Source organism: Melospiza melodia, chromosome 6 (genome assembly GCF_035770615.1).
Source record: "Melospiza melodia melodia isolate bMelMel2 chromosome 6, bMelMel2.pri, whole genome shotgun sequence".
Classification (NCBI taxonomy): Eukaryota; Metazoa; Chordata; class Aves; order Passeriformes; family Passerellidae; genus Melospiza; species Melospiza melodia.
Window position 1 is genome coordinate 63,510,421 of NC_086199.1, and position 26,860 is coordinate 63,537,280.

At 36.2% G+C, this 26,860-nt stretch overlaps 1 protein-coding gene across 2 annotated transcripts in view; it reads left to right on the forward strand.

Moving 5' to 3' along the window:
• CHID1 (chitinase domain containing 1) overlaps positions 1-26,860 on the forward strand; it is a 98,381-nt gene that overhangs the window by 33,644 nt on the left and 37,877 nt on the right. For both annotated transcript variants that reach the window (XM_063158699.1, XM_063158698.1), the window contains 2 exons: positions 2,816-2,917; positions 4,105-4,260. In XM_063158699.1, the coding sequence (XP_063014769.1) occupies positions 2,816-2,917; positions 4,105-4,260 (258 nt within the window). The remainder of the gene's footprint in view (positions 1-2,815; positions 2,918-4,104; positions 4,261-26,860) is intronic.

Here is a 26,860-nt window from a genome sequence, read left to right on the forward strand (position 1 = left end):
AAGTTATGCCAAATTCTCTCCAAGACAGTGGGATTTAGGCTTGAGTGTTTTAGCAAACAAGGGTAACTGTAAGTACAAGCTCTTTTTTTGTTTTTATGGGGATTTAGGGTGGAACCTTAGGAGAAGAGTTCAAGACATGTTTGTACAATGCTCTCAGGTATAGGGGGAGATTATCAGGGCTGTCCTGTGCAGGGCCAGGAGATGGACTTGATGATCCTTGTGGGTCCCTTCCAACTCAGCGTATTTGATCATTCTGTGATTCTATGTATAATGTACAGAGCTAATAAATGATGATGAAGCTTCTGCCACTTCACTGACTATTTTGAAAATGGTCTTAAAAGTTTAGAAGAATGACAAGCTTTTGACTTAGACTTGGAAAGTATTACTTTAATGGACTTTGCATATTCTGTGCCAAGTCTCCTGACTTTCCCTGCTGGATTTCTCAACAAAGTAGTCAGTAGAACATACCTGCCCTTGAGTTAAGTTTACATAAATATCAGAATGATTGAAAAACCTCGATTTGAAGTATAATAGCCGTTGAAAAAATATTTGGGTTTTATTCTTGAGTGCCAGTTTTCTTGACTCAGGACAATTCTAAAGGAGTGAGTCAAATTGTCCTGGTTTTGTTCCAATGGAGTTTCCTAAAGTGCATGACTAGAGCAGAGTTGACTATTCACTGAACTGGTGAGTGGTGCTTGTTTTTTTGAAGAGTGCTACTGGGTTTGTTCCAAGTTGGAAATTTGTGCCCTTGCCACTCAGATGGCATTCCCTTGTAACCGAAGTAGTTGAGTTACAAAATTGCTTTGGAGAAAATGATGGCAATATCCACTTTAACCTGTGGGTTTCTTCTTAAGTTACACATGCAAATTTCATTAAAGTACTACCTGGCTAAATCTATAAAGCAATCCAACTTGCCCTAATATCTAATACACATTATAATTACTTTTTATGTTTTTCCCTTCAGGAGTAATCACAATCAATTTACTGAAAATGGGTTTTGCTGGAATTTGCATTGGGAAATTGCTTTGCCCACAGACATCCAAGTTGCCATAACATTGTTTCAAAGATGTATTTATTATTTAATTCTTGTAGAACAACTGTAGTTTGCAATTGCAGTACATCACAAGCAGATGACTATAAAAAAGCCTCAGGTCCACTAGTAGGTTCCAGAAGTGAAGATTTTTTTAAAAATTTGTTACAACCCTTGAAGGAAAAGAATGAGATTTCTCCTTCCTGTGACCAGTATATCATTAGTTCTGAAAATCTGACAGGCGTGTTACGTGATTTAATCTGCCCTAGTTTGTAACCTGCATTTTGTTCACCTCTTCCCTTATGCACTAGAACACAAAGTGTCCTTGTGAACTGATAAATGAATACTGTTATGCTCTGGTGATCCATGCAGCACATATTGTTGGATGTAGAATTTGCACGCTGATCCAAAAAGGATAAAGGTCAAAATATGTGATTTTTCTGTTTATTACTTGCATCTGTCACTGAGCATCTTTTTTGTTTTTTCATTTAAAATGGAACGTGAGTGGTTTTAAAAGCATACCTTGCCTAGACAAGGTTTGGCTTCTAATTTCCAGCTCAAGTAGCAGTTTCTGGTACTATTGGGAAAGTCTGGATTCTCCAGTCTCCCTCCTCTGCTCTCTAGAGGAATCTTGTACAATGCTATAAGTTTACCTCTTAAATGGCAGAGGTGTACCACAGAGTTTTTAGCTGTTAAAGTACATTTTTTTCCCTTCTCTCTTTTTTGCAATGTCCCCCTATATCCCAGATTATCTAGGACAATATCCTACTTCTCTACCTGTTTGTCTCATGTTAACATGCTTCAGAGCCCTCTGGTTAAGGACAGGGTTCTTCTGGCAGTAGCTTCTCCATTTTAGTCCAGTCCCATCTTTGCAATGTGATTAAGGTTGCCTTGTGTTGCCTGCTGTGCTGTTTGTGCTGCTATTTTGAAATTACAAATTCTCTTTGAAACAGATTCAATGTTTTCAGGCAACTTGTGTGAATTAATTGTTTCCATCTTGAATGATTGAAGGAAGTCAAAAGCCTCTCTGAGTCCAAAACAGACAAAATACACACCCCTTCACCCAGGAAGATAAGGTAGATATTAATCCAGGTCTATATTTTGTAAATCAAGAGTAAGCAAGATAAAGGGGGAAGAATGGTTTTCCATATTTCATACCAAGATGTGCTGAAGGCATAACTAGACTTTTGTCTAGAAAAGGTGATAGAATGGATTTCTTCTTTCTTCTCCCCTGCCCAAAGAAAGAAATTGACCTGGTTTTGTCAGAAGAAAACAGTTTTTCTTTCTTAGGTATGGTATAAACTGAAATTGTTCCTTTTGAGGTCAATAAAAAAATTACCTTTGGTTTATATTTTTCGATTAACAGCTGCACCCACCTATTTATTTAAGTATGCCTTAGTTTTTTAAGTGTCAAAACCAGTTCAACAGCCCAAGCAATTAAATGTTTTGTAAAAGCTTTTAGAGTTCAATTGGTTGCTACCTAAGGCAATTTGATTAGTCCAGAGCCCTTATAATCACTATTGTAACCATGCTGGAAATGTTTATTTGATAAGTATGCTGTGGAAGTATGATTCTTCCCACTGACCACCTACATAGCATTGAATATTTTTTCTTAAATGTTTATTACAAAAATGGCACTGAAATGCATATTTTAATTTTTTTGGCCACCTCAGAATGAAAGCCTTTTCTTATGTGATCAAATGGTATGAAACCTAAACAAGAGAATAAGCCTGGTCATGGTTGTAATTTATCTCTTGCTGTTTCTGCTTTGCTTTGTTTTGGAAGGACCAACCAGCCAGGAATGTTCACAAAGAGAGAATTTGATCAGTTGGCCTCGGCAGTAGACAGCTTCAGTCTCATGACATACGACTATTCAGCACCACATCGGTAAGATTCCATCTGACCCCAGAAAGAGCACTGAAGGAGCTAATTCCTACTGAGGTCTGGTAAATCCACAGATCTACCGCTTCTAGTAAAGTGGGTAGTGCTTTGTTCTTGTATGATACTAAAGTTCTGGGTTAGTAATTAAAATAGACAATTTGTCCAGAAGCTCAAAACGAAGCACATTTTTAACAGCAATGTATATCTGGACTTCGGATATTATGAAAGACTTTGTACGCCAGCTAAAAAGACGTTCTTTTAAAAGGATAACTTACTCTTTTCCAGGCTAAATAACTCTTTTTGAGTTATTTAGCACAGTTCTGCAGGATAGGTCCACTAATAATCTACTAATAATAACATTGTCAAACAAATTAGTTTTAAACAATTGATGCTTCATTTGCCTTTAAATATGAGCACAGTTCCCAGCAACTTTGCTCTGCTGTATTAGCATGTTGAGTTTTAATGGCACAGGTATCATGAAGGCTTTGAGGCGGATGATTAGTAGGGAGTAGCAGATGTTGATATTTGTAAGACTGGGATAACCTCTTCCTGTTACCATGCTAGAGTGCCTTTTGTCATGTTAATGTTTGAGCCAGAGCCTGCTCTCCTCTCCAGTGAGGTAGGAATGGAATGAGCACAATATCCTAATGTTATGGATATGGCAATTCAATTACTCTGTGTATTAAGGCTATGCTCTTTTTTTTTCCTGTAGGTTTTTGTTTGGTACTTTGTAGGTTTTTTTCCCATAAATAAGTGTTACACAATTTTGCTTAATAGTCAGTAATTTTATAGTTCTTTCTGCAAGTAAATGGTCAATTTTGCCAGATTGCTGCAAAAACATTGAGGAAAAAAACTGAAGTCATACAGAATTTTGAATTACAGCATATGCATTGTGCAAGACCCAGTAGCAATGTGCTAGGGGGAAACATTTTCTTACCTCTAGGAAGGAATTGTGTGTCTCTTCACCTTAGAATTGAATCAAAAAGTCAAGAGTGGGGCAATCATGTTTTGTATATCAGCACTTCAAGCTGCAGCAGAATGTGCATTTAACATTGATAGAATTATAGGTTCATCTTCACTGATTTTTGTGTGCCAAAATTTTCTTTTTACAATTACACTGGTCAAAAAGAGAAGGCTAAGTGTGAACATGTACTTTTTCTGACAGTCTGTTTGATTTTTTGCTAACTTGATAGACCTGGTCCAAATTCCCCACTTCCCTGGGTACGAGCTTGTGTTGAAGTACTGGATCCTGATTCAAAATGGAGGAATAAAATACTTTTAGGACTGAATTTCTATGGCATGGACTATTCTGCTTTGGGAACTTCTGGGGAGCCAATCCTTGGCAGCAGGTATGACTTCTCTGGATTTTAAGTACTTCTGTATGATGTATTCTCACAAAAATTAGAAGTTCACAAGTAGTCTTATTTAGAAATATGGATGAGTTAGCAACACAGAAATGGCAAAAGTGATAAATCTTCACATGCAATAGTAGCTCACCAGTTAGGGTAAGACCTGTAACTTTCTTCCCTGTACAGAAATGCAGATAGATGGCACAGTTATCCTGTCAGAGCTCATATGCAAAAATGGTTTGTGTAGTTTTCCCTCTTTCCTCTATTCATGCTTATACATACTTGCCATCTTTGTGTTAAAAATGTTCTGCAGTATTGTCTTATGCTCTGCATCATTTTGGGGGTTCCTGCAGTTGTCCTAATGATTCTCTCTCTCAGCTCCTGAAGTTGTTACTTGTTACTTTGAAATTTGATAATGATTTCCAGCAGCAATCTTTCAGTGCTGATCTCTGAATCAGACTGAATAACAGAAAAGGGGAAAATAAAGCCACTGTTTATAGTGAAAGGTGTTTAGCAAGTACTCCAGAATGACTTCTGAAAAATTGGTGGTGATGGTTGGGCAGGAAGAATACTCAATAATCAAAACATTGTTGATTTATAGACTTCATTATACAAGCTCTTCAAAATTATGTAGCTTCGCTGTAATATTTACAGCTCCTTTTGCAAATGGAGTGTAGCACTATCTAGCAGAATAAAAAGTTCTTGTTTTTTTCTGAACTGCAGCTTTTGAAATTAAGTTTCCACTTGAAAAACACTGTGCACTAGGATGGCATTTACTTTTGTAGATTCTTCTGGACTATGTTATAATATTAATTCATGTTGCTTTTTAATTGTTGGCAAAAATACCCTAGCCAAGAGTCATGTATAAAACTTTAAGCTTTGTAAGTTTTACTTATTTAAAAAAGTTTTTTAAGTTTTACTGAAAGAGGCTATTTACCCAGTAAGATACTGGTGCACAGTATGGTTCTGTTAACATATTCTTCACTGACAGATCATGAGATTGTAGTTTTCCAGGTATTTACCAGAAGCAAGGTTCTGGACAAAGTCTTTAAGAGGCTTTTAATTTATGCATAAAACACATCAATTTTCCCTTTGCTGTGTTACCTGTTGGTCAGTGGTTATGTTTATTTTTCCAGAAATATAGCTCTAAGCATCCACAGTTGTATATGTAATGTAATAATGTAAAAATAGAATAGACTCAAAGTAAAATAGCTTCAAAATAGGCCAAACTTCTGACATAAAGAGCAGCAAAAAGGGGGTTTTAGTGTAAAATAAGCTTTCTGCTGCTTGATTGGTATCAGGCCATTTGTAAGGAAGTCTTTTGACCTGCAAAAAGTGCTGAAGGATAGATGCATTTCACCTTTATGGCACTGTCCATATGATGTAGTGATAGTGAAGCTGAGCTAAAGTACTGGTATTAAATTAATTCAAAGTATATTCATTTAAGTGCAGTCTGGTGTGTGTCAGCTTCTTTGTTGTAGACTTCTGCTCAAGTTTTTGCATAGGAAATTTATTGCAAGTACAAGTCTCCAGCATGTCAGTGCTCCTTGGCACACAGTAAGGTGCACCATTTCTTGTTGAAACATACTCATTGGAATCTGATTTTCTTTAAGAAGAGAGATGAAGAATTGAAAGATTCAGTGGCAAAGTGTGTATTCTCAAGTTGTTTGATGTCAGTGTATTATGCATCTTGATTGATTATTAGCAAAGTGTAAAGAATTTCATGCAGAATGCAGAAATCTATGCTGCTCTCAAGTTCATGTTTTTCTTTAGGATAGGAATTATGTGATGGAAAGAGATGCTGAACATAGGTGGATTTCATTCACTACATATTTTTTTCAGTCCAGAAATTCATGAAATAACTTACAATAGAACTCCTATTTGCATAACATATTATTTGGCAGTGTTTTTTTATTTCAGAATGTAATATAAAGGTAGAAGGTAGAAGGTATACTTGCAAAGATGTAGAGCCTTTCCGTGTAATATCCTGCTTCCTCCATACATACAATAAGAAGTAATAGGTATATATGTATATGCTTGCATATACATATATATCTATATAGATATATCTCAAGATTAAATTAAATGAAAACAATTTCTCTCTTACAGCAGCACAATGTAGTTTGTCCTTGGGTATTGTTACAGTAAGAACTACAATTTATATTTGCAGCAACAATTTCTTTCTTAAAGCTCAGTCACAACTATTACTTATTAATACAATGAGTCAATCACAGAGATTACAGCACTTTGTGGTGCTTTAATCAACCAAGTACTGTTTGGTTAGCTGCAGGGAAGCTGCATTTCTGAGTATATTTCATTGTGACATAATTTTTATGAAATCCTAAGCTGGAAATAAAGGTGTTCTGTTTGTGATTCTTCAAATCACCTGTAGTGCTTCTGGCAATGTTTTCTGTCCTCTGGCTGTCAAGAATCAGGTGTCTGAATTGTTAAGATGCAGAGATGCAGTCATTCTAACTTTCCACTGTATTAAAATCCTGTCAGAACATAACCATCTGGTGCTGCTTCCCTGCTTTTCTAGTGATCACCTTGTTCCAGCATGTCCTCTGTTGATACTGTGACCTGACCGTATTTCCTCTTCACCTCACAAGTGTATGTCTTGGGTAAATAATATTTGCAGTATACTCTGAAGCTGAAGAAATGGGTTAGTCTTTCTGAGAGATCTTTGATCCTTTTTGAGACTTGCAGTAGGTCAGCAAGCCTCACAATCTCAGAAGCTTCTGACTTCCAATGTACTTTTTCTGCCTTTAGCTATCTGTTCTACAGAATCTCTCTTAATCATTGGAACATTAAATTTTAGTTGCAGTTTTGTTTTGCCTTCTCATGGGAGGTTGCACTGCAGTGTAACAGTGTTTTTCATTCCATGTCATCTAAAATCCATGTCCATTATGACCTGGGCGAAAAGGGAACAGATAAACTTCATTGCTAGCTGTGAATTAAAAGCAATATAAATCAAAGGCTGTCAGGGGGCAATGGTGTCACTTGTGTTTAATAAATCAGAATTCTTTATTGAGCCCCTCCCTGCTAAGTTTCTTGTGATAATGTCATTTTGTCCTTTTTTTTATAGTGTTGGAAGAGGGAAGATACAATCTCTAATATTTCACCTGGCTCTGTGTAATTTTTGAATATATTTTGCCTTCAAGCTGCTTTTGTTCCAAATGTAGCCATTGAAAATAGATATGTGAATAACTGTTATTTTGAAACAATGCTGTGTGTGCTTATCTTTTATTTAAAGTAATCTGAATAAGGACTTTTATGTTAATTTTAAACATTTAAGAAGATTGATATAGTAAATTGCCAGCTGAAGCAAGGGAGAAACTAATTTTACAATACATTGTGATGTTCAGAGATAGAAAATAAGATGACTTGCAAGCTATGTGAGGATAGTAGAGTTCTACTGAGGATTTCATTGGCTGCCTGCCATTCTGTAAATACCACATAAAATGTGGTACTTAGAAACAGTTAGAGGTGAACTTTTTCTCTGAATTATCATGACAGTGTCTTTATAAGCAGCAGTTTAAGGTTTGGGCCAACTGTGACTCATGATTTTGTATTATAGAAGTTAGCAAGAAGCTTGTACCAGGAACACTTTTACTCTTGAAGCAGCAAAGCTTTTACAACATTTCTCTTCATGCTGTAATTCTCTCAGGATTTCTATTACTTCCCTGTATGCCAGGATTCTGTATCCTGATTTAATCTATTTTGTTCATAGTTCATGGGATTTTGGGGAGATACTAATGTTTCAAGTAAAGCAATGTACCCATTAGCTCTGTAGGACTGAATAGCTTGACCTTTTGTCCACCTCTCCTCTTTGCTGAAGAAACTGCTAAGCTATTTCTTCTTAACTTGTACTGCTGGGTCAGATGGTAAAATCATGGCAGTGATAGAACTAAGTTACAATTGGGCCTGGAATCAGAAGTTATTTCTGTATTACCGATGTCTAAATATTTCAGGAGTGTTTGAAAAGTTTTATTCTATTAAGTTTCCTCTGGAATATTCTGGTACATGTCTCTTCCATGATATATCTGTCCCTCCCTCCCTTTAGGAATGGAAGGTGAAATTGAACTGTTAGCTTAAAGTGTAAGACTAGTTAATTCATGTAAGGTAGATAGAGCATCTTACAAAGTAAAATTATGGGTGGTATTTCAGCTTATCCGAATTTACCTTGTGATGATAAATAAAAAAAGATGTTAAAATTGTTCTTATGTAAAACGCATTCGTATTTCTTTTGAAATAGGGAAAGCTGTCTTTTGTTTATTAGGCAAATTATTGGTTCCCAGGTTCGGTTGTACGATGGCATTGGCTGTGGGTGAGTGTGTATATCCCAGTGAATCTGCTTTAAAAAACTGGTCAGTTGTGATGTACATTTTAAATGGTGGGCATATTATTGTGAAATATGCTCTACTCCATCTGCCATGGTGTTTTAAAATAGTAAATTTGCTACAGGCAATATTTAGGCAGTTAAATATTGACAAAATAATAAGGATGCTGTTCTTTACTGTCTTGTTGTACTCCAGCCATTAGAAGATAGCATGATAAAATTAGGAAAAATAATTCTGTGGTTTAAAACTAAGAGCCAGAAACCTTTACTGTAAGCTAAATTTACTTATGTCCTTAGAATTGCGTGTGGGCATTTGTGCCCACTGTAAAGTGAAAGAAGCTCGTTGCTATAGTAGATATTTTTGTCCCCAATGAGGGGAGTGGAATGATGAGGAGGACTCCATCTTATCAGAAGGCTAATTATTTTATTATACTATATTATTTTTTACTATATTATACTATTATACATCTAAACTGAATCTGCCAAGCACTCAACTCTGCAAACTCTGTACACACTGCACAGCATCCCGTGACTGTCAGCCGCCAGTCCTGACACACACATACACTTGGCCCTGATAGGCCAAGGAAACAAAACACCATCACTTTGGGTAAATAATCTCCATATTGTATTCTACTTTTGCACAAAAACAGGCACAGTACATGATAAGAATTTTTTTTCCTTTCTCTGAGGTACAGAGAATGTGAAACCCAGAATATTCTTGGGAAGAATTGTGCCTTGCTTTTCTCTGTGAAGAGAAATGTGGCTACACATTGCTTTGGTAGCCTTCCTTGGGCTTTTGAGATCACTAATGGTAGACCTAAAGGCAGTCCTAGTTCAGACTGAATCTCTTGAGATACATGATGATTAACAAAGATAGCACCATGTATGTATCCAGATCATTCCACTATGAATCCCTTTGCTCCCATTGCCCCATCCTCTCTCATTCTCAGGGCTGAAAGGGTAATCATTAATTTTGCCTGGTGCTGGCTGTCCGTCCCAAGATACTCCTCGTGTTCAGTTCCATTGCAGTTCAGTTGGGAATGAGTGTGAAAAGGACCTCCTGAAAATGCTGAGTGACTTTGTACCTGGAGCTGGGTCAATGCACTGTGCTCACGTGTTGGATTGTGTACAGGATAGATTCCTCTGGGAATCTATGGATTCTGAAGGCATGGCATCCTCTTTTGGAGCCAAAAGACAGCAGCCTGGATGGAGCTTACCAGCTACACTGGGACCTATCCACTGCTGACATGGAGGCATGGGCTAAGGTGTTGGCTCCAAGACAGCTGGATATATTTCACTCTTATTTCTAAACAGGGAGAGTTTGAGACCTTTTCCCAAAGTATTAAAAAAAAAAAAAAGATCCTGGAGTTTTAGATTGATTGCCTATTGTTTTTACTAGAAAACTGGCAGTAGTGAGATAATTCGTATTTTGTTCAAGTAGGTGCATTGTTTGATGTGTAGGGTATGCTTAGGTGTTTTTAGCAGACAAGCCTTTCTTTAAAAAGCAAGTAGCTTGGAGTTTTTCTGATCTTAAACTGATTTTTCAGTCCTCATTATCTAATTTTAACATAAATCTGTTCAGTGAATTGAATTGCCGTGATTGTTGGGGAAGCAGTCAGAATTAAATTCAAGTTTCTATATAAATTTCTATACGCCTTTTGAAACTGATCTAAATGTCATCAGCATAGATTTAAAAGTTGAAATGAACTTTTCTTGGTAACTCAAATGTAATTTCAGTTGGTTGAATTTATAGGAAGACAACTATATATTCCTTCATTTGCTAAACAGCACCCTTTCCAAAGTTTTATTTAGCAAGCTCTGAAACATAAAGTAGTCCCTGATAAAGCATGGCTCTTTGCTTTTCTTTTTTCTTGTGTGAAGTTATGTCTTTATTACTTGGCTGTGTTTTTGCTGTCAAGCTGACTGCCACAAAAATGGTGCTGGGGACCCAGTGCTTACAATGAGTCTTTAGGCTTTTTCCTTTGAGGTGACTCTGGTCTGGTCCTGTGAGCTGGAACTCATTAGCAGTTTGAGTGCCGCTCCAGTTGTTTCATCCAAAAAAAGCATCTGTTTTATGCACTCTGAGACTGCTCCACAGTGCAAACTAAGGCCTGGTGCTAGTTCTTATTGTAAAAGTTCCATCCTGATATGAGCTAGGAGTTAGATATAGTCAGAATCACACAACCTAAATACTTCCTTTCATTTTGACACAATGGTTTTAAACAGTATGATGAAAAAAGAAAATAAGGTAAAGTTACAAAACATTATTCTTTGCATATGGCAGCAAAAAAATTCCTCTAAAAATAATATTACATTTCTCAAGATTTTTTTTTTTTTTGCAGAGTTCTTAGAGTTCTTATAGAGGGCAAGAATAAATGTGCATGTTTATTGCAATTCCAGAGAAAAGTAGCAATCACAGCAGCAAAGTATTCAGAGTGATCAAATTACCAACAGAAGGACTCAATATCCAAGTGAAGAGCCAGTGTGGAAATATATAAGATTTAGGAATAGCTTTGAAGCCTTGAAGTAATACTTACAGGAAATAGTAATGGAACATATAGCTATACAGTCTTTGAAGTAATAGAAGTGCAAGTGTGTTCCACAACATTAACAGCCTTTGATTTGTGCAAACAGCTTGTTTATACTTGGTATTATACAGCAGATGATTGAATAAGGTTTCTGGTGATAACATTCAATACTGGTACAATGTCCAATAAATTTTTTCTTTATGATTTTATGAGCAATTTCAGTATATTAGTAGCACCAGCAAACAGAGTGGGGTTTTTCCACTCCAGATTAATTCATGCCCACATCAGGAGAATAGATCTAAAAATGTTGAGTAATAAATCTTATCTAAAATAAGTTTTTGGGTTTTGGGCTCTAAAAATAGGAGAGTTGCACTTCAGAATGTTGCCAGAATGCAGTGTTGTTCATGACTAAAATGGAAATCCAGGCAGACTTTGATACTATGTCTACTAAAAATATAATGAAAATTATTACAAGTTAGTTATTTGGAAATTCAGTAAAATTTAGAATATGCCCAAAGTATATCTATATATCTTAAATATATACTTTAGTTACCATGTATACCCATATAGTTAACCTTTTCTTACAGTTTTATGTATGTAATTTTTGTGTTTAAACCAAATGTTGGTTATGTTACACTATTTTAGAAAGAAACTATATTTGAAAAAAGTAAAAATCTCTCCATATACTGCATCTTTGTAAACCTTTTGCAAGTAGCTTCTGTCTTTCGTTATTTAATTGTCCTTAAGGTTTGGGAAGAAAAAGAAAATGCCTCTAGAGTGGTATTTCCTGTAAAGTTCAAGGTAACTGCACTGCCTGGCTTATAGCAGGTACATCCTCCTCACTGCTTGTGAGTGAGGATATTGAGCAGGCAAGAGGGTTAAAGAGGAGACTCAAAATTCTGTGACCCAATTTGGGTCAGACTGGGGATAGTCCTACTGCCAGCCCCTATTATAGGATGGGGGTGTAGATAGCAGATGATGCCTGCAATTTTCAATATAAAATAATTTTCTACAATGGTTAAAACCTAAAGAAGATTGTCTTATCTTTAGGGTTTGTTTGCATTTACCAAATTTAGACACATTACTATTAAACAATTTTTTTTCCCCTGTGAGTGAAAGCAAATGTCCCTGAGTCCTGGGCTTTGAGCCCCAGTAAATTAAGAAAATAAAGTGTTTCCAGCTGAGAAGGAGTTGTGGGTTAGAGATTGGTACACTGTTTCATACACTGTTCACTTGGAGCCATAAATCCAGAAATGTAAAAGTCAATGAGGCTGTTGCTTTCCATATTCATGCACCTCTTTGAATGCATTTTAATGGACAAATGTGTAGTTACATTTCACTGGATTCTGCATTTTATAGTAAAGAGACACTGACGAGTTTTGGACAGTATTGAGCAAACTCAGTACAGGAGTGGAATGTATTTTAGTATTGACAGCAGAAGTGAAGATACCTATTGATAATAATAATCTATTGAATTGCTCCTAGGTTTTAGCATTTGTGGATTGTAAGCATATGAAGAGAAATCAATAGGTCCTTCATCTTTAGGGAGCCCTTTATGTACCAAACCTGGGAAACCAATATGGTCACTGCAAACTGCCTTTGCTGAGCCCTCAATGCCCAGTGAATACACAAGAAAAGCATTAGGGGAGCATGGAGTCTCTACAGTTACCACTGTCATTTTGAGTTATAAATATGATGCGAGGGTCTCATATCACCTTGATTGCTGCTTACTTACAAATTAGAAGTTCTTACTTTCCTCAGAATTTTAGTCTTTCTTTTTGAGGACACTAAGTCTTAGCTGAGTCCAGGCATTCTTCTTCAGTTTATCCTGGCTTTGTTTCTATGTTTGAGTTTGCATATTGAAGGAGTCCTGAACAATTCTGGTTTTTGTTGATGAAGGCATCCTTGGGAACATGAATTACAAGACAGGAGAATGGGTAGAATAGTTAGAGATGAATGGAAAATTGTTTGTCATGTGTAAATTTCTCTTACAGTTGACCCTGAAAACCAGAGCTGTAAGCATCTCTATGTATAAAGTGGGTATCGTGTTGCAACTGTTTAAATCTTAAGTGTCAGTGTGTCTGTAAGCCTTGCTTGAAGATGCCATTTTTAGAATTTCTAGAACTATGAGTTGATAAGGGTAACAAACACAGTGCTTCCATTTAAAGGCATAGCCAGTATGGCAGTATCTGCGGGCCACTTTTTCTGATTTATATTCAGAAGTATTTTAGCTGTTTTTTTATTCTTCCTCACAAATCTCATAATGAAAGAAATCTGATGAATGTGGTGGTGAAAACTATCCATCAAAAGCAGCATAGTTTTAAGAAAACCAAGTTAAATTTAAGTCAGGAGAAGGTGCTTGCTAAATATAATGTAAATTTAGTCTTTCCCCAAATTTAAAAAAAAAGCCTTCTACCACTGATGGTAATTTGTCAAGCTTGCAGGGAACTCCACCGATACATTTCAATGTGATCTGAAAACCTCTTTCCAAAAATGTAGAGTTTTCATCTTGCTTCTTACCCCTAGAGTATTCCTTGAGGACATCCATAAAAGGTAATATTAAGAATAAGATGTGCCTGGAACTCTGTAGCTGACTCGCAGCATTTATTTAGCAGGTGTATTAAGAGTAGTTGAAAATCTGTAGGTTTTTAAAGCAAAAATCTGATACTGAATCACGAGCTTGTCTAAAGTAAACCACTGTTAATTTGCAAAGAAACCGTTTGCCATTAGTCTTTTGTGAAATGGTTGTTATCAAGCTGCATAATGAAGGACTGATGGCATCCTTTGCTATGTACAGGAGTGTCTTCCAGGATAAATAGTACTTTATTAGAATCTGTTTTATAGTACTGTGAGAAAGAGATGTTTAAATAGGAGTGGATTAGGAACATAAAAATCTTCAAGTGCATTAGTAGAACTAGGGTGTCTGTGGCAACAGATGAAATAATTTGTTCTGAAGAACTCAGAAATCTTGTACTGGAGCAGGAAAAAATGTGTTTTTTAGTTTAGTTTTTTAGTTGCAGTAAGGAAGAATAAATGTCATCAGAAATAGTTGTAGTTTTACAGCATGGAAAAAAAATGACATGGAGAAAATTGCTTGGAGCCATTTGTTTCAAATGACATTAGTGTGCATATTTTCACATGTGCTGCTCAGATTTCCATTCTAAACAATTGCATTCACTTTCTCTGAGTTCATTTCACTTAGTTACTAGAATTCCCTTCTTTGCATTGGACACAATTTACAATCACCTCTTCTGCTCTGCTACATATTGACAGCTATTGTTTGAAATTAGTGTTTCTGTTCACATGGATTTGATTGGAAGTTATCCTTAGAATTGTGGTGCTGTTATTTATATACATTCTGTGTAGAAAAACCACGAAAGCAGCTCAGTGTAATTCATTCTGATACTTATGGAGGGTTTAAAATTTTAAGAATGAGTTATTTCCAAAACTGTTTGTTCCATCTCCTTAGTGTCCAAATTCCAGAATGTGTTCACAGACCACTAAAGTAGTATTAGCTAATCTAGGGAATATTTGCTGCTTGATTGTTTTTATTTTGGCCACTGTTCTGAGTATTCTTGGATTCTGACATTAAATTATCTGCTGTTTAAATGTTTCTCTTCCTCCCTCCATGAGTTTGGAAATCTCTGCAATAAAGTATTTTGGCAGCTATAATTTTTAGATATCTGAATATTAGTAATAGAATGTTTCTTGAGCTGATTTTTTTTTAAGATGCTGATTTATACAATGAAACTCTTTGTTCACAGGATAATAAATTTGTTCCAGAGCTTATTTTCACATTAAAGTTTCAAGTTAGAATAATTTTTTTGATTGTTATTTGGAATGATAAACACATTTGATATTTACCTATTTTAGCATATTTTACACATAAAGCCTGCATCCAGCAAAAAGCTACTTGTTCATGAAAATGAGTCCTCAGCTGGCACAAAATCATACATAATGACAAGAAGAGTGTTCAGGAGACAGAAGGCCTTTGAAGTTAACCTTCCCTCATTTATATAATCTGAAAAATGCTGGTATATTTATTTATTCAGTACTGTTATGTCAGGTTTGAAGCTGATTTTGCTTTCCACAGTCTAATTGTATTCTCTGGTAGCCAGTTAATGCTAAGTTGAACTAGCAATATTTGTAGAAATATGGGGAAAAAATCCTTGCAGAAATAAGTCTGAGTTGTATTTGATTAAAAAAAAAAAAAAAGAGGTTGATGGTTTCTACACAGGCTCTGGGCCATGAAGGAAAAAAACCCCCATGAAATAGTGACATAAGTGATAGAATTATATATTTATTTACTGCAAAATGCTCAAATTCTCAATTTAACTTCTTTATACAGCTGCTTATTCCAGTATGTGGCACAGTGATTCTCTGTGTGTTAAATTTCACAGCTGTTAAATTTTGGAGCATCTTGCTATTTAATACATTTATCTTTTTAAGGATGCCTAAACTCCTGGTGGTTGTAGTATTAAGGTACTGGGTGTGAAGTACATTGTAGGTGACCATGTTATAATGCTCTAGTGGAATCACACTAAATCTCTTTTTTCCTTCTTTTCTTTCCTTCAAATTTTTCCACTTTAATATTACTAGTCTAGTGACTACTCTTCTGTAGTTGTGTCTCCAAGTTTAATAGAATAATTAACCAATCATTTATCAATGGAATCCTTATCTGGAATTATTGTTCTACTATTTTAACAAAAAAGGATGACACCAGATACTCAGTTTGTCAAATTAAAGGGATGGATTTGAGACCTTTGATCAGAACTTCTGAATCTCATTGCCTGTAGCTATGCTTTTAGTTTGCCTTTTCTGCCTCCTTCAAGCAATGTCTATTTATGTTGAAGTACAGCTTTAATTATTGCAAATTCAAGCTGTTCTTTACACAACCTGACCTTGGGACATGGAACTTTCCACCTTCAACATGTGTTTTTTTGCTGGGACACTCAGACTGAGGCCTGCAGTCTTTCACTACTGGCTATACAGCATGGTATCTCAGGAGACCAGTACTGTGCAAATATTTCCCTTTCCTTTGTCAGTATTTTTATTAACTCTGTATTTAATATGCCTCAATGTGCCTGACAACTAATGGTGCTATGTAAGGGACAGCAAAACCTCCCATCACCTCCAAATCAAAATGTTGTATGAGACTTAGAACTGTTCTAGAGTTTGGAAAGCCAATGATTGGAAAACCTATTCAGAAGAGGCATCCCTGGAGACAGACACCTGTTCTTGTAACTAGTGAGATTAAAAAAAAATAAAATAAATCAAGGTTATGTTTCTAAAGGGAAAGGAGTATAATGGTAAAAAGGCAGAAATTTTAACAGATCTATACCTGCTCTTTTTTATTTCCTTTCTCAATGCTGTTGTCTTCAATGCTGTGAAACCTTAGCAGCTTATTTAACCTCTTCCTCTTTATTTGAGCTGTTGGAAAAGCAAACATGTATGATTTTTACTTCCAGGAGTATTACTGGTAAGAGATCTACATTTGAACTTTGGCAACTGTTGAGATTTTTAATACAGATGGAACAGCTTGGCATTAATTTCAATATGCAGCTTGTGCTTTTGTAGTGATTCTGTATCTAAAATTGAAAAGATACCACTTAAAATTAAAAAACCGGTAGTGCGTTTTTCTGAGCTATGGCAAATATAACTAATGCAAAATTCAAGAACACTCTGCAATAATAGGATAATAAATATTTGGCTGTCAGCTTGGAGACCTGAGCTGGGCTGTGCTTTTGTTTTGTTTTGCTGGTTTTGAGGAAGGAATATCTTGATTTTTCCACTAAAGGAAAAAAGGTGTTTCACCTTACCCAGTTATAGATTTCAATGATTTCCAGTTTCTTGAATTATTTTAATTGATCGTAATTGAGCGTACATGTAGTCAGTTAATTAATTAACATTTTCTCTCATTCTTCCTGATTTCTGACTCCTCTGATTTCTCTTAAAGGTTTTCTCTATTAACCTTACTTCCTGCCTTGTGTCATGCAGCTCCAAATCCTTATTAATTGTTTAGCCACAAACTAAGACAGTCTTCATGAATGGAGTCACTTTGCCTTTTGTCTTCAGACAATTTGTGTGGAGGTCAGATTTTTGACAGAAGAAAAAAATAGCAAATATGGAGCCTGCTAAACCTCTGCCAGGATTGCTGGGGGGAAAAAAATCACTATAATGGGAAGCAAACTGAACTTTTGCTTCCTAAACGTGTTTCATACTAACAGTGGTTCATGTAAATAATTTTTATCATGCAAATGACAATGCAAGAATCATCTCATGAGATGAGCCAGAGAACTCGGCCTTTCTCAGCCTTCCAGTGGAGAGCAGTTCTCTTTATGTTGCCAGAGAATAAATAAAGGGAAATCAGAACATTCTGCATTACTTGATAGCTTACTGAAGGGGAGATTTTATGACCTTTTAGAACCTTGAAAAGAATGAAATAAATTTAGAGTTTGTCAAGTGATTTTTCTAAGAATGATCCAGTAATACTGTGCAGCAAGGGATCTTGGTTTGGATTTGGAAAATGTGTTTCTGAAAATGTTGGCATTTGATATTTTATCTTCCCTCACATTATTAGTTGGCAGCATTTTCCTCCATTATAACTAAAGTAATTTTACAGTGTCCTCGTTGTAGAAGGAGCTGCTTATCTCAAAACTATCTCAAGGATAATTTGAGATTTTATAATATTTTCTCATACTTTGAAATTAATTTGAGAGATTCAAAGTTATTTGCCTTTTCCCCTCTTTTCTATTTTACTTTATAGAATAAAAGTTTTGAATGTTGTCCATCCAAGAAAGAATAGTCTTTGTTGGAGAAGGATACATGACACTGTCTTTTACCAGTACTGGAGGTCCATTTTACTGGGTTTCTTCTATTCTGGAAAGAAATCACAGTCCAATATAATTACCAGTGCTGTAAATCTCATTACAAGTTGTTCTGTTTAGGCTAGCTATTTGATCTGTGATTTTTCAACAATTTATTCAGAATCTCTAATACTTCTACATATTTTAATTTATATGTTCATCTCCTGGAAAGTTTGTGATACCCATGACATGTCTCTTATCCTACTTTCTGCTAAAACATAGTTTAAAAAAGTGATTCTATTTATAATTCTAATTTCTATCTATTTTTAACTCTGAAACATTGAAATAGAAAGTTCTCAAATAAGAATGCTTCAAGCAGATGGTGAGTATGTTGCCTTCAGAGCCACTTAAACCTTCTCCCACTGTTCCAGCATCAAAAGGGATGTTCCTGGTGCCAGAATTGGGATTTATCTAATCTGAGTAAGGAAACAGAGTTCCCAAAGAAAGTGAATTAAATTAACATCCAGTATTGAATCCAAGATCTCGCTGGGGGGAAAGTGGGCATGTTAATGTGAAAATAAATTGGAGATATAGATAAAATGTTGCGACTATTACTGGACTTTTGATCATCCTGACTTGCTTGTATTGAAAAAAGGTCTATATTGTAGGCAGGAACAAACATAAAAGGGAGCTTAACAGAGTGGGAAGAAGGAGGGATGCTAATCATTCACAGTTGCATAGAAATGTTGCAGTATTTGGAAGGTAGTGAGACTGGCTGAAGAAATTGCATGAAATGTATTTATTTATTTACCCATGCTGTGTCACTGTTGAAGTGCAGAATTGTGCTTGCCAGTGTTAGGAATTGTAAAATGTATGAAGACAAAATCCAAGTACTCACTAGAGTAGTCTGAAAAAAAGAAAAAGGCTGTTCTGAGGAGAGAATTTAAGTAAATTATGCATTAAGATGCTAAGAAGTAATTTTTGAACTTCTAACAGTGAAAAATAGTAGCTCTTCATGAAGTGCATGAAGTTTCACTGAGTTCTGTTTGCTTTTGAGAAATTTACGCATGTTTCATATATGTTAATGTTCAAATACATGGTTTGGTTTTATTTGATAAATTTCATATCCTGAATATTCCACACTTAGCCATCCAGATTTTTTTTTTCCTAAATTACTTAAGAAAATAAATTTTTACTGCCTCTGTTGGTCAGTCTGTTCATGAAGTTGTCCTCTACAACCTTTTTGGTGCCTTTTGCATATATGAACTACTTTAAACCATGTTTGATGAAGCTCTCAAAGATATGAAAACTGTCCTGAATATAGCAATGCTAAGTTAGGGTTCTGAAGAGAGTAAGCTTCCCTACCATAAGCTGATTGTTGGTTGCCAGAGAATCATGTAAAGCTCAACTTGTAGGAAACTTCATCTGCTCAAGGTGCAGGAAGCTTCCCTTCTCCTGTCTGCTATGCATTGTGTACTTATTTTGTTCCGAGTAAGCTATGCTTATGCATTTTTCCCTTTGATTCTTTGAATGTGGATTGCAGGGAATGTTGCAGTAGCTTTTGGATGGGTGGACTTACTTGGTGGGATGCTTTCTCCTTGACCATACAAAAATTTGGGACCGAGAAAGTTATTCTTGTCACATTCAAATGTGTCATGTTCAGGTAGATGAGTTGTCAGGGAAGAATGGTGCTTAGCTATGTTACATTATTTCTATTTATCAAAGAAACTGTTCTTGGAGAAATAAGGCTATTGATGTAATAGGCAGTTTTGTGGTAAACAGGTAAAAGTTGTAATTTTTCTATCTCAGACTACTGTGTTCACCCTTCTTTTTTTTCTTCTTTCCTTCTTCCTTTCAAAACTCTTTGACAGATGCTAAGGTTAGTGAATTTTAATTTTAATTTGGCCTTTTCCTTGGGCTGCTGACAGTTCCTTCTACACCACAGAGACCTTTCTTTTCCAGCTCGCTTCATGTTTCAGTAAGAAGTAGAGTATCTGATGGAAGCTTCTTCATGAATAAGTGAACCCCACTGGAACACAGCCAACCACTGTCAGAACTGGCTCCCTGATTCCCAGTCTTGTGCTTTACCATGGTTTGAGAGATTAGATTCATTAACCTCTCATTAGAAACGTGTCAATGCTAAAATCCCACAGCATGCTAGACTCAGCTTATTAGAAATCCCAAAAGGCCAGTTAACATTAAAGAATTAACATTTTGTATTCTAGAAGTTAATAGTATATTCCTCATCTGGCTCCATTCCATTTCATTGATGCAGTAACTTCTTAGGTGCTTTTCCCTTTAGAATTAGCAAAAATGTTATTTATCCAAAAAGAATTGTTTGATGAAAAAGCTTACATGATTGTAGAAACAGAAGCACTTGCAGTATAAAAATGCTTACTTTATTGTAACATTTTCTACATATATGTGTGGAGAGCACTGCATGTATAGAATGTGGTATACTTTTTGGCTATAAATATAATACCACTTTCAAGAGTTCTCTCTGTACTAGTGACAACTTATACAGAGTTTGCTATTTATAGAAGAATATTAAATGCTATTTGAGCAGGTCTAAATGCATCCAGATATTCAAGCACTGGGTTTAGTTCCAGAGTTTGTAGTCTAAGGTAAAATGAAATATAATTTCCATTATCTTTTGACCTCAGGAGCTTTCTTCTCTAATGAGAATAAAGACTGCAAAATAATTTGAGTAAGATAGAATTCATTCTACATCAGTCATATTACATGGCTTCTGCTCAGGCTTCATGTGAATGCTGGTTAAAATCCATAAAACAAGAAGTAAATGATGCTTTACTAGCAATACATTTTTATGTGTATTTGTCTGCTACTGTGAGCAAAAAAAGAAATTTCCATTTTGTGTGGCCATTATAAGAAGCATGAAATAATGCTTTTGAATTGCCTAATGTCATTACTTGAAATGGAAAACAGTATTTTCAAAGACATTGCACTTTGTTATTCAGAGCCACGCTTATCGGCCACCATTATTAGGACATTTGGCTGCTATTTCAAAGTACAACAGTGGAACACGGGGTCATTAGTAGGGAGATGAGAAAGAATTCAACTGGCAAACCTGTGCTCTGCTCTCCCTGAGACAGTAACAAGAACAGCTACAAGAAAATACACAGGATCAAGGGGATCCTGTATTCCTCCCCTGCCATGCAGAAGGCAGTAACTTAAAAAGAGCGAACAAGGACAAGTCCCTGTTTGGAGCAGCAGGCAAACTCCCTCTTTGTCCACCTTGCCTCCCCATATGCTTGTACACAGCAGTGATGAGGCTCTAGATGTGCAAGGTAAGTCAGAGGGTGATGTGGATGATGGCCCATCCACACCAGAGATACTGCTGAACAGAAAGGACTGGCACCTGAATGATGCCCACCTCCACGAGGAAGGAAAGATGGGCTATAGTGGTGGGTGACTCCCTCCTGAGGGGAACAGAGGGTCCAGTGTGCTGCTCAGACCCTCCTTGTAGGGAAGGCTGCTGCCTCCCTGCAGCCTGGGCTAAGGACATTGCCAGGAAAGCTCTTAGGCTAGTGCAGCCCTCAGGCTGTTACCCATTACTGCTCCTCCATGCGGGCAATGACAAAGCTGCAACATGTTGTCCAAGGGCAATCAAATGAGATGCTATGGTTTGTAAGGGGATTCAAGTCTCAGTTATGGGCAGCAATATTGGAAGGCAACAAAAGGGAATGGTGGCAGATTGTGTCAGTGCTTCGGTATCCATGAGGAAAAGCTCATGGAATGCTGTGTACAAGCATTTCTACAACCCATGGCACACTTGGTACCTTCTGTGCTGCATCATTGTATGGCAGTGTTTTGGCCACTGGGACCTGGTTCCAGCTGAATGTCAGTCCTGCAGTTATGTGTGTTTTAGTCATGCCAGAACAAGACCACTGTAGTCTCCCCTGAGGAAGTTTTATCTTTACCCACTAGAACAGTCTAGAGTATATATTTTGGTGAGATTACTGAGTGGGGTGTCTTTGGAAGGGCAAGCCTGAATCAACTATCTGAATAAAAAACATAGAACTAATGGATTTACAGAAGTGTTTTCCACAGGAATTAAATGTATCAGCATCACTGATACATTTAAAAATATTTTTTTAAAATAAAGAAAGATAGCCACCATGGTTTCTGGAAGAGTAAACTGTGACCTTTTGCTTCCAGTATTTGTTTGGAGGAGCTATGTTTCAAGTAATAATTTCATTTCGATTTGGATTTTTTTTCTCCTTTTAGAAAGTACCTGAAAAATTACCTCAAAAGATCAATAAAGAATTGCAGCTATAGAGAATTTAAACAGTCTTTGTTATGTATAATGGTAGTCACTAAGGAAATAAGAACAAAACAGTCAGTGCACAAAATAAGTAGTTAACAGCATGATTTCTTTAAAGTGCTTTTTCAAAAAAATGCTTGAGTGATTCCAGAATCGTACTCAGTAGAGAAGAAATATTCTATATGTATAATTTCCAATTATACACTATTGTCAGTATAATTTCAGGGCTTTGTTGTCTATTTAAATGTTTTATTTTGAAGAGTTGGATGTGAGAATATTAAAGGTTTGGGCTATGATTAAAGTTAACATATTAGAGTAGCTTTCTTCAATGAAAAATCCTGACAGGAATTCAGGTTTTTTACAGATTTAGTGAAGTAACAGAGAGTTATTTCGGCAACAGAAAGTTGTACGTCTTGAGAAAGCCAGTATGAAAATACCTCTCAGTTTCCTTATTTGTTGAGACTCATTTGGATTCTGTTGTACACAAGCTAGAAAATTCCTTTTTCAGTGGTTTGGTATTTGTAGAGATGGTAATTTTCAGGTTTGTTATGGTTTGTTTTTTCTTAAGGATAACTTTACTATTATTCTTTGCAAAAAGCCAAGAAACTTTTCCCTAGAATATTAAACTGAAGAGCAGCTGTTCAGTACAATAACTACAAGGGAACAGATCACTTCTGTGTGCTGGTGGTTCTTAGTTGCCTTTCTGCTTTTCAGTATGTGGAATTCCTGATCTGCACAATTTGAAAGTCTCCTATGAGATGTACATTTGTACAACCAATTGGAACTGACATAAGATTTCTGAGGAGTTTTAATTCAAGAGGTTTTTGCTTCCTCTGGTGCTAAATACTGGAGGTAATACAGCATGTTGCTTAAAAATAATGACATATAAAATCATACTTGTTAACAATGTAATAATTCTTGTCTGCTTTATGTACAAGTAGAAACTTGGGTTCACATTGGAAGTTTCTAGAGAATGAGGTTTACCAGGAGCTTCCATCAAACCTAAAAAGCAAACTCGCTCTCCACTCACACAGATTATCCTGGGGCATTATGTAAGCAGTGTTTTTTCTCCCAGGACTGGCGTGATTTTGTATTATTTTAATGTGTTCTTTTGCACAGATGTGCTGCATTTCAGAGTAGTTTTTTATTAAACCTCCTTGAGATTCAATATTGAATGACATTATGGCTAATATGATTTTAAGGACCTTAAGTCTCAAAGGTCTTTAACTGTAAATACATGCTGATGCTCTACTTCTGTATTTTTGGAACTAAGAATTCTTTGGAAGATGATGGAATTCTCTGTTGTGTTTTGAGGTTTAGGGTTTTTTTCCTGTTTCATATGAAGCAAACCAGTGTATCAGAGATGAATAAATGTTTTCTGAAATTACAGTGAGTGTTCTCAGAATGGCCAGCATCTACTAGTGATACACTTTGAAGGATGCAGTAAAAAGGGTTCCTTAATGTATGATGTAAAAAAAATTTGCCAATTTTCTAGTGCATTGTCTTCAGGGGGTAAGGTCACCATTGTACGCAGTATATTTGGTTAAGAGGCCAGTTGAAAATGAAAGGAGATTGTTTCCAATCTCTCTGTTCAGTCACAGTTTAGCTTTCATTTTATATTCTTTTCTCTCCAGATAGATTGAACTCTGGGATATAGCACTGTTGGCAACACTTGCTGATTAAATTTGCCATGACCTCTTAATATCAGAGGGCCACACAATTTTCTTTTTCCTTCTAGCTCCTCATTATTTTAGTGGCACGTTTTTGCAGTTAGGGAGGTTCTTTAATGGATGTTAGTGAAACAACAAGCACTGTAATTTGGTGAAAGCATGGGATCATACATTGTGACTGCTGTGAGAACTCTGTCTGCTTTACATACATGTGAGTGGGCATCATGACCCTCTGTATAACAAGGTTTTGGGAAGATTGGAGAAAAAAAGAGTTTTCCTTTGGAAATGTGTTTTTAGTTTAAGTAATTGTTAGACCAGTGTTTTCTTTACACACATATTCTTGGAAGTATTAGACAAGCTTAGAACCTATTGATGTTAACAGGCATGGTGTTTAAACTCTTTACAAAGAAAACTTTAAGTCTCTGTATGACCAATTCATACTAATGAATCCATAAAAAATACTGAACATTGAAAACACTTAATGCTAGAGAATGGTAGATATTTCCTGAGGCAAATTTTAGCACACTTCCTGAAATACACATTCTACCTGAAAGAAGCACTTCCTTAAAGATTCCTTGGTCAGGACTTGTGTGTTAGTTGTTTTTCTGTTGCCATTTCTAGTCTTACTGAGTGTTCCTTCTAAATATAATCTTCCTGTAGGAGAATTTGCTTCTAAAATATGTGCTGAGTGATCTACTTGTGTATAAACTGTGGTTGCACAGCAGGCCTCTGCAATGTGTTTTGCCTAGGTGAAAGTTGGAAATTACTTCCTAGTTGTTTGCTGTCCTTTAGATTTGCAACTTTGGCAAAATAATTGTTGCAGCTTTGAGCTTTAAGACATCCAGTATTTCCATTAGTGATGTTTTCTGGTTGGATCATTCATAACCTGGCAATTTTTGCTAATCCAATGATTGTGTACAGTTTCTTAATAGCTCTTTTACTAAACCACATTCATATATGCATACAGTAATTATCTCAGTAAGCACATCACATGCAGTGTTTATAAATGGATATGGATCAGCTGTATGTCCCTTACATTATTGTGTGTTTTTAGAGCTAAGTCAAGTCTAGCCTTCCAGTGTCTGCCTACAATCTCCTTTTCAATTACTTTTACATTCAGTAGTCATTATTCATAATAGGAGCTTATGTAAGCTTTCTATTTTTGTCTCATGCTAGCTGTGGCATATGAATAACGTTTAATACTCTCTAATAGCAGGGAAATTGCAAGTACATACTTCAGGGTATTTTCTTACTGAGATTTGCTAATGTCTGCAATTCATAAAGACCTCAGTGGTCAATCTGATTGTTCTGCTGACATTCAGCTCAGTGTGGTGAATTGACGTTCAGAAGCTTGTATCTAATTACCCTGGATAATAAGTATACTTTCCTTAACAGTGGCTATTAGCAGAGGGTATGCTTCAATTTTTACGTATTCTTTCAAGACAATGTAATTTTAAAAGTGATATCCAGGGAAATGAGGTTCAGCTTTTCTTAAATAATGTTAAGCAGATGTACCTTGGGTGGTGTCAAAGAGCCAGCACTTGATAGAAAAGCATAATTCTTGTGATGGACCAACAGAAGCATAACTGTCTTATATCAAGGGATTATTTCAAGATCCAAAAGATATTGTTAAGGCATAATAGTTTGACTTCTGTAAAATGAGAGTTAGCTTGCTTTCAGGTAATAAATGTTTTACCAGAGAGAGCAAGTTCTAGTACCTGAATCACTCTCTTGAATAACGCTGGCCATAAATTGCATGTAAACATTGTATGGGCGAGGACATTTTGACTTTATCTTTCTTCATGTGTCTGCGATGCTTATTCAATGTATTCGAAGTCATGCAGTGCTCTTGTAGAGTAACCTTTGTACCTTAATGTGTTCATAAAAAGATTCAGGAGAAAATTACCCCTTGCTTTATGATCTAAAGGTGATGCTTACTACCAAAAAGTAGTACTCCCATGTACTCCATCTCTAGTTGCTGCTGTCTGTATTCTCAGCGCCCTCTTGGCTGCCTTGACAGCACTTGCGTAATGTGCTGATGCTTGGCTGCTTTTCACCAGCCTCCCCACCTCTTCTGGGTCTTTTCTTTTTAAATCGTGTGCCTTTTTTCTTCTCTCTTTTTGTGTAAAAATTTCATAGATTCAGTGAAAGGTGTAGCTGTCATCTTGGGGCTGAGGACAAGTGGTAAAACAAGTAGGCCTAGAAATTAAAATAGTCTTAAGCAGTCTTCTTTGCTGGGGAAACACAGGCTGGGTATGGAGTGCTGAATGATGGAAAGATATAGATTCTATCAGCCATGCATGAGTGTGCTGTGCTGTACTGTACTGATGATGCTGGCATATAATGTTGTAAGGGTGTAAAGACATCATTTACAGCCCTTATTAAAATTGGACTGTTTTACACTTAATTTGAGCTTTTTCAGTGTTCAGTTGTAGTATCAGTGCTGGGTAAAAGCACACAGCTTCTTTCTGTTTTTTATACTTCTCTTGCAGTGCTGAGATGTTGCTGTAGTTCAGTTTTGTGGAGAGCTTTTTGTAATCTTAGGTCAAGTTAGTGTTGCACTGTCTGGCTCTGTGAGCTATTGCAAGAGGCTGACACAGTCCTGATTACTACGCAGAAAACTGTAGTAAAATTCTGGACATCTCTTCAGCAAATTTGTCTTCTTCCATTATACAGATTTCCTGTACAATATCTCTTGTCCGTCTTCCTTTGTTCTAAGCACTGTCATAACCAGTCAGTTTCAGCAAGTAAAGAATATGGAGAAGGACACCTCGTATCTAATAAGATAAGCTTGGGGATGGAGTGTTTAATGACAAACCCCACTTGTGTTATACATCATATGCTTGGTTTCAAAATAAGATTGCTGGGGAAGGGGAACTTGGGTTCATTCTACTCCTGCTAGTTTGATGCCAGCACCACTGATAAGCGCCGTGAGCCTGGAGAGGGATTGCAGGTGGGCAGAAGAACATCTA